This window comes from Saccopteryx bilineata, chromosome 11 (genome assembly GCF_036850765.1).
Source record: "Saccopteryx bilineata isolate mSacBil1 chromosome 11, mSacBil1_pri_phased_curated, whole genome shotgun sequence".
In the NCBI taxonomy this organism is placed as follows: Eukaryota; Metazoa; Chordata; class Mammalia; order Chiroptera; family Emballonuridae; genus Saccopteryx; species Saccopteryx bilineata.
In genome coordinates, this window is record NC_089500.1 from 796,673 (window position 1) to 813,761 (window position 17,089).

A 17,089-nucleotide genomic window follows, 5' to 3' on the forward strand; every position below is an offset into this window, starting at 1 on the left:
GAAGGAAGTGCACGACTTCCTTCACACTGAGAAACAAATTTCAATAAACACATATTCAATCAAACTACACATTTATTTTATCTTAATTCTTCAACCTACCTTATGGGAATGATGTAGGAAAAGAGGAGGAGGAACCGAAAAAGATTGCGGTACCACGGTCCTACAAATCCTTGTAAGGTCACCATGACAACCGAGAGAGCAACCAATGCCAAAAACAGTGCTTTGGTCAGCTGGTTGAGTTCAAGGTCCAACAAACCAATCTGAAAGAAACACATGGGATTACGACATGAGCACAACGCCCCATATTACACACTGGACACACAGGAGTGTCAGCTCCATGCATCTGCTTTGTATCAGCTTTTCCTAGAATGGAATACAAAATGTGCCAACTCTGGTTTTCTCCTTGAAATGCCCCCTGGAGATGGACGTAGGCAGAACTTCTGAAAACGAGTCCTGCTCCCACAGTGTCCCCAGCCAGGAGCTGCTGAGAGCACATGCGTCTTAGAGTGTCCGGCCACACTCAGACGCTTCTCCATGCGATGATGTCATGAGCTCGCAGGGACAAACGAGACAGGAGAGTACAGGGAGCGCGGTCAGTTCTTCTGAGGGCAGAGGAGCATTTTCCATTGCATGTACTAGGTCAGGTATCGAGGCTCCATGCATTCCCTCTTACAGATTTTACTCAGATCCAGGCCCCCAAGAACAGGACAGTATGTCTGTCATCCCTGTCTGCCAAGAGCCTGTCTGAAAACAACTTCTCTTAAGAATAAAAGCTGTGATGAAACACTGTGTGCAAGTCCTATACTTCAGGGTCTCATAGTAAGAAACACCACATTCAGAGGTGGACTAAGGTTGGTTGAGGTCCCAGGCACAGAAGAAAATACTGGGCTCCTTGTCCTAAGAAAAAAGTGTAAAGTTGGGGTTTTGCGGGGCCCTTCAGAAGTCGGGGCCTAGGGCGTGCGCCCATTGTTAAATCCGCCTCCGACCACACTCTAATTCATCCTGTGGACCATTCACAAGCTGAGCAAAAGGTGAGTGACCATTATGTCAGCGAGAATCAGTTCAATGTCTGCTGTGTTGTGCGCAGGGTCTAGAAACAATGAGAACCTGCGAGCTGTACGCCTTTCCCTCTGCACACTGAGAGCACAGTGCTTGTGAGGGGGCATCGTCCAGGCTGAGCTGTGTCAGTGCCAATTAAACCTTCCCCATCATTTCCTCGTGGAAGGACAATGCAGCACAGTGTGTGCGGTGGTGGTGGTAGGGCACTGGGCTTTGGGGAAAGGCTGGAGAACCAGGTGGAGGGAGAAGTGAGGCCACACAGCAATACAGGGCGTCCAGTGGAGGCTGATCCGAAGGCTGGCCCTGCCAGCTGGCTGGGTAACCCAGGGCACGCGTTCAGGCGGGGTCACAACAGTGCCTTCCAATAGGACCCGGGTCATAGGAGACAGTGCACAGCTCCTGGGAGAAGGTGAGCCTCCTTGCATGTCGTCATCTTATCATCATCATTGTTAAAAACTTGGATGTGAATATCTGCTTACTAACTGTGTGACCTTGGGGAATGTCCTTATGCTTTTTTTTTTTGGTATTTTTCTGAAGTTGAAAACGGGGAGGCAGTCAGATTCCTCGCATGCGCCTGACCGGGATCCACCCAGCATGCCCACCAGGGGGCAATGCTCTGCTCATCTGGGGCGTTGCTCTGTTGCAACCAGGGCCATTCTAGCGCCCGAGGCAGAGGCCATGGAGCCATCCTCAGCGCCCGGGCCAACTTTGCTCCAATGGAGCCTTGGCTGCGGGAGGGGAAGAGAGAGACAGAGATGAAGGAGAGGGGGAGGGGTGGAGAAGCAGATGGGCACTTCTCCTGTGTGCCCTGGCTAGAAATCGAACCCGGGACTCCTTCCTTATGCTCTTTAAGTCTCACTTTCCTCGTCTGCAAACTGGTGCTACCAGAGGTCCCGGGGCCAGCCAGAGGCAGGGAGCCCACAGGTGCCTGACCTGGCTGTGCTCACGGGCCGGGCACATGTCTGAGCAGAGCTGCTTGCCCGTGACTCGTGGGACATGAATGGAACACTAAGTCTGTGTCAGGCCATCATCTGTCGGTCATCGGAGTTTCTCCTGAAGCTGGTACAAATTTTGAAAGACAATAATTGGAAAAGAAAACAGGACTGCCAAAACTTTGATAAAATAAATGATACTATAATTCTCAAATATAAAAGCTTGTGAATTTACTGAGTTAATTGTTAACTTGTTTTATTTTGCATTACTTTTTGAAACCCTGTGTTTGGTCAATCAATAAAAAGCTAGCCTTTTCCACATTTCATGTATTTAGTGTATATCTGTTTTGCATTAATATTTGCCACATGGCTTGAGCCCAAAGGTTGCTGGCTTGAGCCCAAAGGTCCCTGGCTTGAGCCCAAGGTCACTGGTTTGAGCAAGGGGTCACTCGGTCTGCTGTAGCCCTGGTCAAGGCACATATGAGAAAGCAATCAATGAACAATGAAGGTGTTGCAATAAAGAATTGTGCTTCTAATCTCTCTCTCCCTTCCTGTCTGTCCTATCTGTCCCTCTCTCTGACTCTATCAAAAAAAATTTTTTTGCCATAAACTTTCATAAGAACACTAATTCTGTAATTGGAAAAAAACCATAAAACTTTGTCAGACAATCCATTAAGTGTAGCTGTGAAGAAAATTCATTACACAAATAAATGGAAACGTCTACTATATTTTTTGGCTAAATTTTAAAGTCATGAAAAATGAGTAAACTGAGATTTTACCCACAAGAAACAGCCCATCTAGTAGGAAGGCTAGGACGCACGCCAGTAATAAACAGTATAAGAGAGAACTGCAAGGCAGAGAGCGGTCTTCTCTAAGCAAGCACATAGACCCACAGCTCATAGTCCGCCCAGCTGGTGGGCACACTTCCTGGTCTTTAACAGCAGGGCAGAGACCGCAGGAACAACTGGGACTCAGACATGAGTGGCATCCTCTCCCACTGCAGGCCCTGCCCTCAACCGTGCCACCTGGGAAGGAATAGCACGGACGCATCAATCACTTACTGTCCAGACTCCCACCTTGGGAGGCTGTCGGTCTCACACATGTGGCTGGAGTGCAGGCCCTTCTCTGCTGGGGGTCAGTGGTTGTCAGGGCCCCACGGGAGAGAGACCGGAGCTCCCCACGCAGCACCTCCCGCACGGCCAACCTCACCCCAGGCCTGGCTCCGCAGGGCTGCTGTAGGCCGTGCTCTCCGTGAGACCTAGGCAGCCGAGGACACAGCCTGATGTATCAACTCCATTTAAAATGCGGCACAACGAGGACAAATATCTTGCAATTTCCGATCCTTCAAGTACTACATAGTTTATGCTTGAATTATTGAGAAAAATAGGGTTTTGGATTAAAATGAAGAAAAATTAAGCCAGGGAAGTAGAGCATGTTTCACAGCCTTGCTCCCTGTGCGGTGACAAAGGCGGCCTCAGTCTCAGGCTCGCTGAGGGTCAGATGAAGCCATTATTCATTCAGTCAGGGAAAAAAGACTCAATTACCTCAACCTAAAGATGCTATCAATGAATGCAAAGTGCATATTTTACTCTATTCATCCAAATCCCATTAAAAAGTGAAAGGAATGATTTAATCTGGCCTTCCAGAGTGGGTCTTTTTTTGTAATAAAATAAAGAATCACTGTCTTGCAAAATGTACACCCAGCACCTCCCACTTTCTGGCAGCGCGGCCCTGATGGCCAGAAGGCCAGGACAAAACTGCCAGGACGGCACGTTTCCTCTGGGAATGACGGAGCCCGGACAGGGTAAGAGCGGAGCCCCAGAGGGTGCTGTCCTCCCGGCCCGCCACACTGAGGGCTGGGGAGCCGCCCGGGGAACCCAGCTCCTCACGCGAGGTGTCCCTGCAGGCAGCCAGTCCTGAAAGCTGATGATTCTTCTGGGAAAATCACTGTGCTTATTAAATAAGGTCACGCATGTGGTGCGATCTTATTTTTTCTTGCCAATTCTAACAAAACATGATGAGAAGAAAAAAATACATTTCTACTCATTTCTTTAAAAGTCCACTTTCAATTAATAGTTAATTTTTTATTACTGATTAGTCTAAAACACCTTTACAAGTCTCTTCGATACACCTCACCTGCGGTCTGGGCTCCTAGAAACGACTCAGCGTTAAACTTGTGAACGTCTGAAGCTGCCGCGGCATGGGAGGTGGCAGCCCGGGTTGTCACGTGGCTCTTTTCTTTAAAAAGTTTCTTGGAACAACAAACAGACCACAGTATCTTCTACTATGACTGAAAAACCACTTCACCCATAAAATATATTAATAATCACTAGAAGCAACTATGACTATATAAGAAAAGGTAAATTAAGTATACTAGGAAGTATATTTTAATATTTATTATAGTTTCCTATAGTAGTAAAGCAAATTTTCTCCTTCTTGTCATAATATTTGTTTTATTTGAAACAACTGTGATAACAAAATTAAATACGCTACTGGAAATTTTAATCTCTAAGGGAAAATTTGTGCATAATGTCTAATACACCACAATGGTTCTGTGGAGGGGCTGTTCTCGGATAATGAACACAATAATTGCCTGTATAATCTAAAATGCTGCTAATGGCAGCGATCACAAATCCACTTAGCTCCTCTTTAATTTATGTACCAAGTTTTAAACAGCTAATGGTGCTCAGGAAAATAATGGTTTGTACCAACAATAAAGGGTAAATACGATATTCTGCTGCTTAATCAAGAGAAGATCAGCCTGCTCTTTTTAATGCACACATGGATGAATGAGGGCCTACCTTATCTCTGTGACACAGCACCACTCCAATCCGTCTCGGAGCCGGACCTCGTCCTGCCACCAAGTCCCTAAGAAATCAATGTGCACACCAAACCAAATCTCGTGTGATTAAAAACTCCCTACAGTGACTCTCTAGAACAAAGGCATATACACCACTAGCTGCTGATCATATGCTGATCAACATCACGTGCCCTGACATGTGAACATCAACATACTTTTGCCGCTCTCTTAAAACTCACACTTATTTGTTACATGAAATTATTTTAGAAAAGCAAAATAAGATGCAAAATGTCAAAAAAGCCAATCTGAACTCTTATAGAAAGCAAAATATTATTTTGTCCTATATTTTCCCTGTATTAATTAAATACATTGTAATTTGAAAAACAGAAAAGCCTCCATCTAATAGTTAATTCCCTCAGGACGACTCCACACAGGCAGAAGCACAGCTTTATAATGAAAGATGACTTGGTGGAAATGACACTGTTGCTCAGGCTATTCATCTTTCCGCAGGTGAGCTATCCTCAACCAGCCCATTGGCCCTTGTCATGCAGAATTTGGACTGTGACTCCAAAACTGACACAGGGCCTCACGACAACGTAACTGAAATTTCTGTAAAAAGCACACTCCCTTCAAATACCTTGGAAGCAAATCAGCCCTATATTTTCCACTTTTAGTAGAATCTTAAGAAACAACAAAAATAAGTAATTTGCAGACCTTCATTTATGCTTCTGTACTTCAAATAATTGAAACTCATAAACTAAATTTAACTCTTAAATCTTGTAGCAATTACTTTTTCCATTTTGGAGTTTAAATTCAAAGTATTTTTTTAAAGTGATGCTATGTAGCCTTTTTTCTCTTCTTGAGTTTATTTATTTATTCCTTTTTGGATATGAACTACTGAGTGTCAAGTGCTTGTCGCACCTGTAGGCCAGTCCACACTGTAGATGTGTCTGAGCTATTATTTACTGCCTCAGTGAGCTGCGAAATAAGAAGCTTCTTTGAGCGATTCTAGCCCATTGGCTCAATAATTTGTGCTTTAAAATCTCCCTAAGTATCAGTATGACAATTCTTAATGTTACAATATATCTATCATTTTACTTTTTAAAACTAGAAATATATATTTACATAGTGAACATTTTAAAGTCTCATTTGAAAGCATATTTCTTATCCTACATTTTTATCTACCAACAAATTTTGTCCAACTACTCTACATTCAGCAGTTAAGGTTTTTCTCTTGCTTACTATATAGTTATTACTCAAGCCATTTTTCCTTGAACATTTAACATTTAAAAAGAAAATTGACTTGTTATATTTTTTTCTTTAAAAAAACATTTTATTTATTAATTTTAGAGAGAGGAGAGAGAGAGAGAGAGAGAGAGAGAGAGAGAGAGAAAGAGAGACAGAGAAGGGGGGAGGAGCAAGAAGCATCAACTCCCATATGTGCTTTGACCAGGCAAGCCCAGGGTTTTGAACCGGTGACCTCAGTGTTCCAGGTCAACGCTTTATCCACTGCACCACCACAGGTCAGGCTGTTATATTTTTATGTAAACAAAAAAGGATTACTGCAAGGTTTAGCTACTGGACAAGGAAGTAAAACCACTTTTCAAATCAATGTGAGAATGTGAGAAACCGAGAGGAGACGAGAATCTCAGAGTAACACCTGGCCCTTGTTTACATAAATTTGGTACTGGCCAAATCCATGCTTACTTAGGACAATGCTGACTGGCCACTTGGTCAGCTAGCCTACATCATTAAAGGGTGAAATTACTCCCTAAACCCACAGATATACTACTTGCTAAGTCTGAAGGGGGCTCGTGGATGCAGAATAAGGCTATCTTCTCAAACCGCAGCCCTTCCAGATCATCTGAGAAACTTTAACACTGGCCTTTGCCTTTCCTATGACACAAATCTACTCAACAGGATACTTCCCATAATTGTCACAAATGCCCTAACACAGCACAATTCCATGAACATATGTATGCATACATACATAAATCTCAGATTTGCTTTTGCACACTGAGACTCACTTTACACGCTCATGCAGGACAATCGGTCATGCCAGTTACTATCTGACAGCCTCCTCTGTCACATTAGAACCTTTATAAAAGTACAACCAATGTATCAGAAGCCATCAATTTAAAGCAATACAATGATTTAAAAGGGAATGGTAGCTTAAATTTTTGTTTAGGTATAAAAAGTTATTTAATATATTCAACTGTGACATATCAAAGTCATATTTAACACAAAAATATACACAAATATGCAGAACAGCCTGGAAACTATTTAGAAATTTAATATGTACTCTATGTACACAAATTACATTAAAACCCAGCACTGGCCCAGCTCAACTGATTAGCAGAAGTCCCCAAACTACAGCCCGTGGGCCGCATGTGGCCCCCTGAGGCCATTTATTCAGACCTCCTCCCCGCACCCGGAAGGGGCACCTCTTTTCATTGGTGGTCAGTGAGAGGAGCACTGTATGTGGTGGCCCTCCAACGGTCTGAGGGACAGTGAACTGGCCCCTAGTTTTAAAAAGTTTGGGGACCCCAGAATTAGAGCATGGTCCTAAAGCGCAGAAGTTGCTGGTTTGATCCCTGGTCAGGGCACATAAAGGAGCAGATTGGTGTTCCTTTCTCTCTCTCTCTCTCTCTCCCCCTTCCTCTCTGTCTAAAATCAATAAAATAAACATTAAAAAACAACAAAAAACTACTCAGCACTGAATATTAGGAAGACCCCATGATTTTCTAATGTATGGTACTCCTGATCTTGTAACAGTCCAGTTTACTTGAAAATCAGGGACCTACAGAGGCCGAACCATACACATCACCACCACTGCAGCAGTACACTGTCCTGTTTCGTGTGAATATTTTCACAGTAACATTTCTTAGGCGGGGGTTCATGGGGTATGTATGTGTCAAGGCAAAGGTGTGGCATGCTGTGGCTTAGCCAGCAGAGGGCACTCAAGTTTGATGCTTCTTTTTTCCTGAATCCTGCAGACCTGCTTTTGGTGAAAGCAGAACTTAGATTTAATTCCACCAATTCAGTACAGCTAAGACATGTTTTTTAAACAAAAGGAGTAACCCTAAATATAAACTTTGCCATGCAGAATTCAAGACAGAACTCGAGACTTTAACATGCTGGCTTATATACGGGGAAAATTTCCTGAATAAAAATTACTGTCACATAGGAAGCATATTTAAAGCTATGACATCCAAAATACAGCTGGAAATCAGCCTGGCAGTACAATGTGGAGATTCTTTGAAGATTTTGGAAATCTAAAATTGTAACAATAGCTTCCCTTAATGGTTTCAACTTCCTGCATATCTATATGTTTACCGCATTGTCTTAACAATGTAGGAAGCTATCAATTATAAATGGTTTTGCCAAGACCACCCACCAATTTAAAAGAATTATTTCACTAACTTAAGCTACCCACTGACAGCAGAAACCTCAACATCTAACATCATTCACATAAGTGAAATTTGAGGCTAGGTATTTGGATTTCAATGTAATCCAATTACATAAGCAGTTTATTTTGGGAACTTTATATTTATTTTAACAGATACACTTGAATCCTTATTACCCAAGAACATGACACCCAGGACCTCAGGGCCACAGTGCCCAGGCTGCGGAGCATGGGAGTCAGCACGCCAGCCCTTGGTGCCATCCAGGAGCTCCGGCTGCTTGGGGCTTCTCCAGAGCCCCTCGAGAATTCTCTTATCCGTAGGAACATGGGACACAGATTTGTCTAGGACTCCGTCTGCATGGCACTGCTGCTGTAAAGAAAGGCCGACCTGGGTGCAGCAGCAGGGCAGACGTGCTTCTGGGGGCTGCTGGTAGGCAGCCTCAGTTCACTCCCCCATCTCCGCTCTCCCCCTCTAGAGTACTGAGTACACAGTCTCCTCCCAGAGGCCCATGCCTGAGGGTCTTTATTTTCTCCTGAATGTACCAAGTTCCTTATTTTAAATATCTTGTGTGAGTGTTTTAAAGAAACACTCTTAAAAAATACACTTAAAATACTGACATGTTTAATTTATAAAATATATTATTGAGTGGAAAACAATCTTGTACTCTGAAGTACATTCATAATAACAATACTAAAATTTGGGGTCTAGTCATACTTGTTAAGAAAATGACTAGCTATGCAGCCAGGGCTTCGGATGCCATCTGTCCTGGAATTCGGGCATCGTGACCATCTCTGCAGGGAGTCCTCTGAACTCTCTTCAAAGGGCTGCAAGCCTACTTCCCACCTTCTGCTCTCCAGAAAGTGAGGCACTGAAGGCAGGATGCCTGTGGGTGGCTCAGAGCTGCTGCTGCCCGGGTGATGGTGAGGTGGGGCACAGAGGAGGACACAAATGGCACTGTCTCAGCAGAGCCAGTTGTGGCCATTGTCGCAGCAGGTGGGTCAGCCAGGCATCAGACCGCCCCCTGCCTGGAGCCTCCCGGGACACAGCCACAGGGACTGTTGTTTGAACAGGGAAATTGCATGGGACAGGGATACCACTTTTCCACCTGCTTAGTTACTTCCCTCACATAACTTTGGGAACAGCTAAGTTTTTATTAGTAAATGTTATTAATTCACGATGTAACTTTAATTCCCAGCCCTAGGATCTCTTCATCAGAGGTCATGACACAGATGAATTTTAAAATAAAGTCAGAAATCTGTTTGGTGATTAATTTCAAAATTCTAATGTTGGTATACCAACAAGTATGAGGTACTTAATGGTTTGTGTGAGGGGATTCATTAAATAGTAGTTAACGTTTTTACAGAATAGAGGTCAGAAAGGCTGGTTTTCTGAAGGACTACTTGAGTCAGTGAACACGGCATTATGAAGCTGCTCATTCTAAGCAATGGCATCTTGGGGTGGGCGTGGGGGATGACAACCACAGGAAAACTCGGCAATGTGTGACTAACTGTCCCTGTACAGTGGGTTCAGCTCCGCACAGTCTCACATCCTTGTTTCCTGCAGGCGGCTCCCCCAGAACCTGCACAGGACCAGGAGGCCCAGCTGTCACCAAGGATGTGACAGTGTCCAGGAGTGTGTCACCATCTCCTTCAGCGCCTAGTGGTTTATTGAACAAATACATGGGAATTTATGGACCATGTGAGATCTTCACCCCAGTTTCCCAATATCTGGCACCCGTCACCACACAAAACCACTTAGCAGTGTTTTTAAGTCAAGAGCCCTTAGCTGACCCGACGAGTCTACTCCTAAGATACTGACTGGAATTCACATCATGACCACTAGTCATTGAATCGGTGAAAATCCCTTGTATCAAAATGCACACCAGCTATTTCTGGTTGTGGAGATACATAAATGCCGACCTGGGTTTGAAACACCTTTGAGTTACTATTATCTTGAACGAAGTGACACAGTTCTGTCCCTTTTCTGTCCCACCCACACATCAGAATAATCAACGCTAACCAGAGGTAACTGTAGTAAACATCTTAATGTTCAAGGCAGCTAAGCAGAATGTCAAAAAATAGAATGAAACTTTAAATCAATGTTAGTTTTCAAAATCCAGGGATCTCATGACTTGTATTCTTTTGTTTTGTAACAAAAATGGAATTTAGCAACTTTCTCAAAAAATTTAAATAAGCATAGAAGGGTTGAATAAACTTTTCATCTTACTTTTTATTATTATAACTATCTAGTAAGAGGTACTGTAGCTTGGCAAAATGTAACACTATTTTAAACCATCCAAAATTTTTGTATCTTCAAAGACATTTTATGAACCATTTCATACTTAATGGCTTGTAAGCAATCCTGAGAGTCGGGAATTGTGTGAAAAGTTGCCCAGAATGACAGATAAAGTGAAAAGGTCTGTATTAATTTCCAAATAAAGAAATGCGTGGCATGGTATCTCTCGATGATTATACTCTGAAGTACCAATTAGAACGCGTCAGAAACTAGAGCAAGTTGACACTCTGCAATAAAGCAAATCATTTCCAGTTGGAGGGACAGAAAATGTTAATATGCAATGTTCAAGACTACAAGAATCTTTGTAAAAGGAAGTAGCTAATAAGGTTTAATGATGCATGTCAGGAAGCCACAGTATGTAGGGAAACACAGCTGGCTTCATTTTGTAAACTATTTGATACACACATCTTCCTAGTTCGCGATTATCAGCTGTGCTAGTGCCACAGGGGACAGTTTAGCCTCCAATCAGGGTGTTCTTCTTGTTCTCTAAATTACAAGTAAAATACATTAATATGGTGCTATAGGCTAGTGCCCGACTAAAGCTTACCAGCTTACGAAGTCATCTGTAAGATGTTGTGGAGACAATCTTCTAGCCTAAATGGGCCACTAAGTGCTGAAACCATTAAAACAAACCATAAAACAGACAAAACACTTGGACTTAGTGAATTAATAACTTTCACAAACAGCCACCATCTTTCATACCTTGTGTATTAAAATACAAATTAACTTTAAATGCTTCTACTGAGAAGCCTCCAGCCTTCTGTTTCTTTTCTAGGGACCCACAGATGCAGACATGAAGACCCCACCTCTCAAGGCAACACGCACCCTACTCACACTGTCTCAGTTAGGAGGGACTGAATGTACAGGTGACAGCAATTAGCAGCAGATGACAGAAGCACTGAGTGTGCACCAGATGGCAGCTAAGGGTCATTGGAAGCCAGCAAACCTTCCACAAGGAAACCCTATGTTAGGCAACTATCACACTCAAAAGCTCTTAGACACAAATTAATTACTCCACCACCAGAAGACAACTGCTAGGTCACAACACTAGTATCAGAATGTGGGGGCAGCACTTAGAGGGCCTTCACTGACTGGAATTACACGTGCTGGTGGTGGAAACAAGCACGATACCACGACAGAAAGGGTGCCCTGATCGGAGAGCTAAAATTCTGGCAATCAGGGAGCTGTCTTATGGCAAAATATACTCAGCAGGTTCTACCCCTGGATGAATGCTGCTGTGGCCCAGCTAGAAGGAGCCACAAGGAAGAGTCTGGACTGAGAACTCTGGAACTCCGTCCAACAACTGAAGGCACCCGGGAGCTGAGCACAGCACACACGCCAGCAAACAGGGCACGGAGGTCATGCTTGGTAGCTGCAGGGGGTCCAGGAGGAGCCTGAGGGTCTCAGGGAGGCTTCATCAAGCCTTCACCCTCAAAATTACAGTATCACGACCCTGCAGCTGGACTGGGAGGGAGAGGTCCGCAGGCAGTAGGATGACAGAGACCACGATATCTCCGTGTCATGGGCTAGCCCCCAATTGGAGCTCATCTATGAGAAAGATGCTTCAGACAGACACAAGTAAGGGCAGAGTTGATTTACTCTCACAAGGTGAATTCCACACTACTAACTCACATACAACGGCTTCAGTTTTGGTTTAAATACAATAGTTTCCGATTCACTTCTGACCCGTCACCTAGCACTCTGCAGCCCAAAGCCATCACACTTCACAGCGCACCTGCACGGCACTGTTAATGGACCTCTGTGTCGCCACCACAGGACTTGTTTCCAGGTTACTGGGCCAATGCTTGCAGCTTCTGTGTCCCACTCCAGCCTGGCCCCCTGGGTCCCAGTGCCTGCTGGTGTGTGCTGGACACGACACTGTCTTCATTCCCATAACTACATCTTTGCCTGTGTTCTCCACCACTCTCCCTCTGGCCTGTGTGGGCAGCTCAGGATGGGCTCACGGGCCCCCTGGACCTTCCTGTGCTGGGCTCCTGCTGACCCACAGTTTCTGCTCATTTAAATGCCTCTTGCTAGCATTCTTCTTGTTACTAATGTGATAAAAGCACAAGTTCTTCTCCTCTGATCTGGTTTTCACCTTGAACTTGATGTTCGGGTAGAACAGGGGGCCAGTTCACTGTCCCTCAGACCGTTGGGAGGGCCGGACTATAAAAAAAACTATGAACAAATCCCTATGCACACTGCACATATCTTATTTTAAAGTAAAAAACCAAAATGGGAACAAATACAATATTTAAAATAAAGAACAAGTAAATTTAAATCAACAAACTGACCAGTATTTCAATGGGAACTATGCTCCTCTCACTGACCACCAATGAAAGAGGTGCCCCTTCCGGAAGTACAGCGGGGGCCGGATAAATGGCCTCAGGGGGCCGCATGCGGTTTGGGGACCCCTGTCCTAGCTCCTGCCAAAGAAACCACTACAAAAAAGTGACTGGCAACTTGGGCAGTAATTTCATCCTCAACATTCTATAAACATTTTTGTGGGTCTGTATAAAACAGATCACTTTAAATCTTGGAAAGTGCTAGGCTGAAACCTTTTTAAAAATTGATAAACTTTTAATGTAGACAATCCCTCTTCTTTACCTGGTAGTTTTGAAAGCATAAATTTTTGTGACTTAATAGATTTGTTTCAAAAAATAAGAATATACTAAGGACTGTTAGCTACAGGTCTGTAACAGTGTTCTGCTTGCTTGTTCAGAAACTGAGAGGTTTTTTTTTTTTTTTTCTTACTTTTTCTGAAGCTGGAAACAGGGAGAGACAGTCAGACAGACTCCCCCATGCGCTCGACCAGGATCCACCCGGCACGCCCACCAAGGGGCAACGCTCTGCCCACCAGGGGGCGATGCTCTGCCCCTCTGGGGTGTCGCTCTGTTGCGACCAGAGCCACTCCAGTGCCTGGGGCAGAGGCCAAGGAGCCATCCCCAGCGCCCGGGCCATCTTTGCTCCAATGGAGCCTTGGCTGTGGGAGGGGAAGAGAGAGACAGAGAGGAAGGAGAGGGGGAGGGGTGGAGAAGCAGATGGGCGCTTCTCCTGTGTGCCCTGGCTGGGAATTGAACCCGGGACTTCTACATGCCAGGCCGATGCTCTACCACTAAGCCAACTGGCCAGGGCCAGAAACTGAGAGGTTCTGAGGGAGAAGAACCAGCCCTCACAGGTGCCTGGGGGCGGGGGGCGCCAGCCTCCCCCCCCCCCCCCCCCAGCAGAGTCCCACTGTGACTGTCCTCTCATCCTTCATGGTCAAACATGTTACCAGCACTCTCTTCCAAGAATGAAAAACAGTTCAGCGAATCTTCACTGAGTCTTCAGTGGGACAGACCCTGGCCTGGTCTTTTGCAGGGTGCTTGCATCTGAGTCTCATTTTAGCACAAATCTAAGCAAGCAGGTGAAGCTGCCTACACTCCGGTCTCCTGAGGACTGACCCGCTGTCAGTGTGAAGAGCCGTGCCGACACAGCTCACCCAGTATGGGCACTGTCAACCAGGGGAATGGGTCCTGGAGATGGGAGTGTCCGACAGACATGAGCCCCCTCCTGTCCTCTGGTTACACTGCTCCCCACCTGAGGGGATAGGCAAGGGGGCATTCCATGGGGACATTGCCTGCCTGCCTCAGAGCTCTTTCCACGAGGCTGCCCCTGTCCATTCTATAAAATACTAAACAGTAAGTGCTGTACCTAATATTCATTGCAGCTCTGTAACTGAAAGGCTCTCATCCCTGCAGGAGGGGATGATCAACCTTCACGAACACATCTGGCTCATTTAAAACTTTTCCAATTGCGCCTTGAAAATATTAGTAGGAAGTACAGAGGTCCAGTTCCAATTTCCACTGCAGTCAAGTAAAGGAACGTCTATGTGGTCATTTATCCCATACAAGTTTCTGTGTCCTAACTGTATTTCAACAGTAGAGTTCGAAAAATTCACTCTGACTTCACGGCCTCAAAAAATGGTTTGATTGTGATAGTATTAATCAGTTTAAAAAACAAGCCTTTCAGAATGTTGCAAGTGGATAACTGTCGTCAAAAAGGAACCCCAGGCTGGCCATAAGGAAGTGGGAAATTCAAACTCATGATACGGTTGAAAGATTTGCTAAAGGTAATTATTAGCTGACACTGCTAATTACATGGGGAAAGAAAGCTACCCAACCTCATGTTAAATTTATTATACACACGTTTTAATGCAGTTTTAAAAAAAAAAGTTTGGTATCGTTGCTACTCTAATGTCAACAGATACAAGAAAATGTATCCAGAATATATTTTAGATGTATGAAGGACAATTAAGTTGAAACCAGATGTGTTAAGATTTATTTCTAAGAAATATTTTTTAAATTGTTGCTTAGAAAAAAAACAACTATCAACAGTTAAAAAATATGAACTGCTCCTTAAGAAAAATAATTCAATCACTCAACACCAGGGCAAGTGCCATGTTAGTGGCCTGAGAGAACAACGGCAGGCAGGACAAAATGCCCCGATTTGGTGTGTCGGGTCTGCTGCATGTGGTTGGCTCTGAGCCAGGGTGTCACTGTGGCTGTGGTTGGTCCCTGGCAGCAAGCTGGGGCTCCCTGCACAAGGAGCCAGAGCGTGAGGGGCAGGGCACCCCTTTTCCAAGAGGCCTCCACTGCACCGTGTCCTTGGCCAGGCCGCAGCTGCGAGAAGTCCCACAGTGGGGTCCACAGAGCTCTGCCCAGCAGCCTTCCTGGGCGGGACATAAGAAAACCAAGAGACCCCCCCCCCCCCGCAGCTGACTCTGGCTTGGCATTTTCCCCAATAAAGTCTGCTTCTGAGCCCACCCCATGCGCAAGACTGGCTCTCATGCTGGTGACCACGAAGGGACCCAAACACAGGCATCTGTACCACACGGAGCTGCCCTGCCTGGTGGCTCAGAGCTCCCTGGAAAGGTTCAAAACAACAGGACAATCTCCTCACCGTCCTTCCCAGTCTCCAACCACAACCCTCACCCATCCCTGTGCTCCCTGTAGTCCAGTTCCAGACAAAAGCTTTTGAAACTGGACTTTCTCCCTCTCCTTCTTACAAGAAACTTCAGACCAGTGATTTTCAACCACTGGTCCACAGAACAGCAGTTAGAAAACATTGCTTCTGACCATGGTTCTAACTCATCCAGAAAAGCTTTTTCAGGAATGTTTAGGAATAATCTGTTAATAATAAATACTCAGTTTTGTGAGCTTATAAATTAAGATAAAAATGTCTTGATAGGTAAGTCATCACAAATTCCACAAATTTCTAACAGTTTTTATGGCCTTGAATCATGCTTTCAAAAAAAACAAAGACAATTATAGAAATACTTATTTGCTCCCTGAATAAATTATGCTTTGCTGCTGAGAATTCTGATTATAGAGAATTTAGCTGTACTGGACAGAACTGATGAAATGCTACCAAATAGTTCTTATTTACTATGTAAGAAATAATTAGTAAGCCCTTCTCATTCAGAACTTTATGCAAAACTAACTCTTTTTAGTGGTACACAGTATTGACTTTAAATAATAAATATGCTTGTTTCCTACTTAGAACACCTACTTTGTAATCTACTCGGTAACTAAGAGGCAGGGACAGAGGCGGTTTCCAGGGTGGACTGGCTGCACCTCCTGACAAGGGAGCGCTAGGCCAGTCAGGCTGCCTGTGCGGCACTTAGGGGTTCCCTCAGGTCCTCAGTGGACTCACATTCACACGCTCCCGATGCAAGCAGCTGTGACACAATGGGTGCAGTCACGTACGAGGACGGCGGCCCTGGCTCGGGCCCCTGACCCTCATGGCAGGCAGCTCCCAGACAGCCCTCTCCTGACAGGCTCTGAACTGTCACTGTTCCTGTCAATAACAGTGACCACAGAAGCACGCAGAGCCCTTCCTCTCTGAGGCCGACAGTAACACTCCATTCCACACCACATAGCTCTTTCGGAAGGCACATGATCACGGTTGTAAACAAGTGTTTAATCTGAAAATACCTTATTTTTCAAGAAGGTAACAGTTAAAAACATTAAGGATTGAATGAATAAACTATTTTATAAACTTATTTTTAATATAAGCAGCTTTCTCCAAAACAGCCTTGATATTTCAACTTGTAAAATACGCCACAGCAATCTCTCGTCTTGTCTGAGGACACCCCTGTGACAGTCCCAGGGAGCGGCATAACTTGCCGTTGTATGATACACACGCCACCTGTCCAACTGCCAGCAAGACATCTGAAAGCGTCTTTTTACTAGGAACACAAATCAACATGCCCATGGGATTACAGTGACCACTTGAAGCATTCTGTATTCTCATTTAATCCTGACATGTTTGCTCTGAGCAACTTATTATGAATGATGTGAAAATGGCAACCTGTCACATTGATCTTTCTTACCCTTCTGTAAAAATTTTTCTCTTAAATGTAATCAAGTGTCATCAAATATACCACATGCTCTGTTTTATAGAGCATTCCATTACTCAAGTTGCAATCCGTATAATTTAAACTTCCACCAAGTATTATTGTAGGACTGCTTACTAATGAAAACTTCTGACTTGTGCCGACTATGTCCCTGCTTCACATCTGTCCTCAGCAGCACTGACGTCACAGGAAGCATTCC

At 44.5% G+C, this 17,089-nt stretch overlaps 1 protein-coding gene across 4 annotated transcripts in view; it reads right to left on the bottom strand.

Annotated features, from left to right (window-relative positions):
- ATP9B (ATPase phospholipid transporting 9B (putative)) overlaps positions 1-17,089 on the bottom strand; it is a 120,573-nt gene that overhangs the window by 30,123 nt on the left and 73,361 nt on the right. For all 4 annotated transcript variants that reach the window (XM_066246406.1, XM_066246405.1, XM_066246408.1 and 1 more), the window contains one exon: positions 100-260. In XM_066246406.1, coding sequence (XP_066102503.1) covers positions 100-260 — 161 coding nt within the window. The remainder of the gene's footprint in view (positions 1-99; positions 261-17,089) is intronic.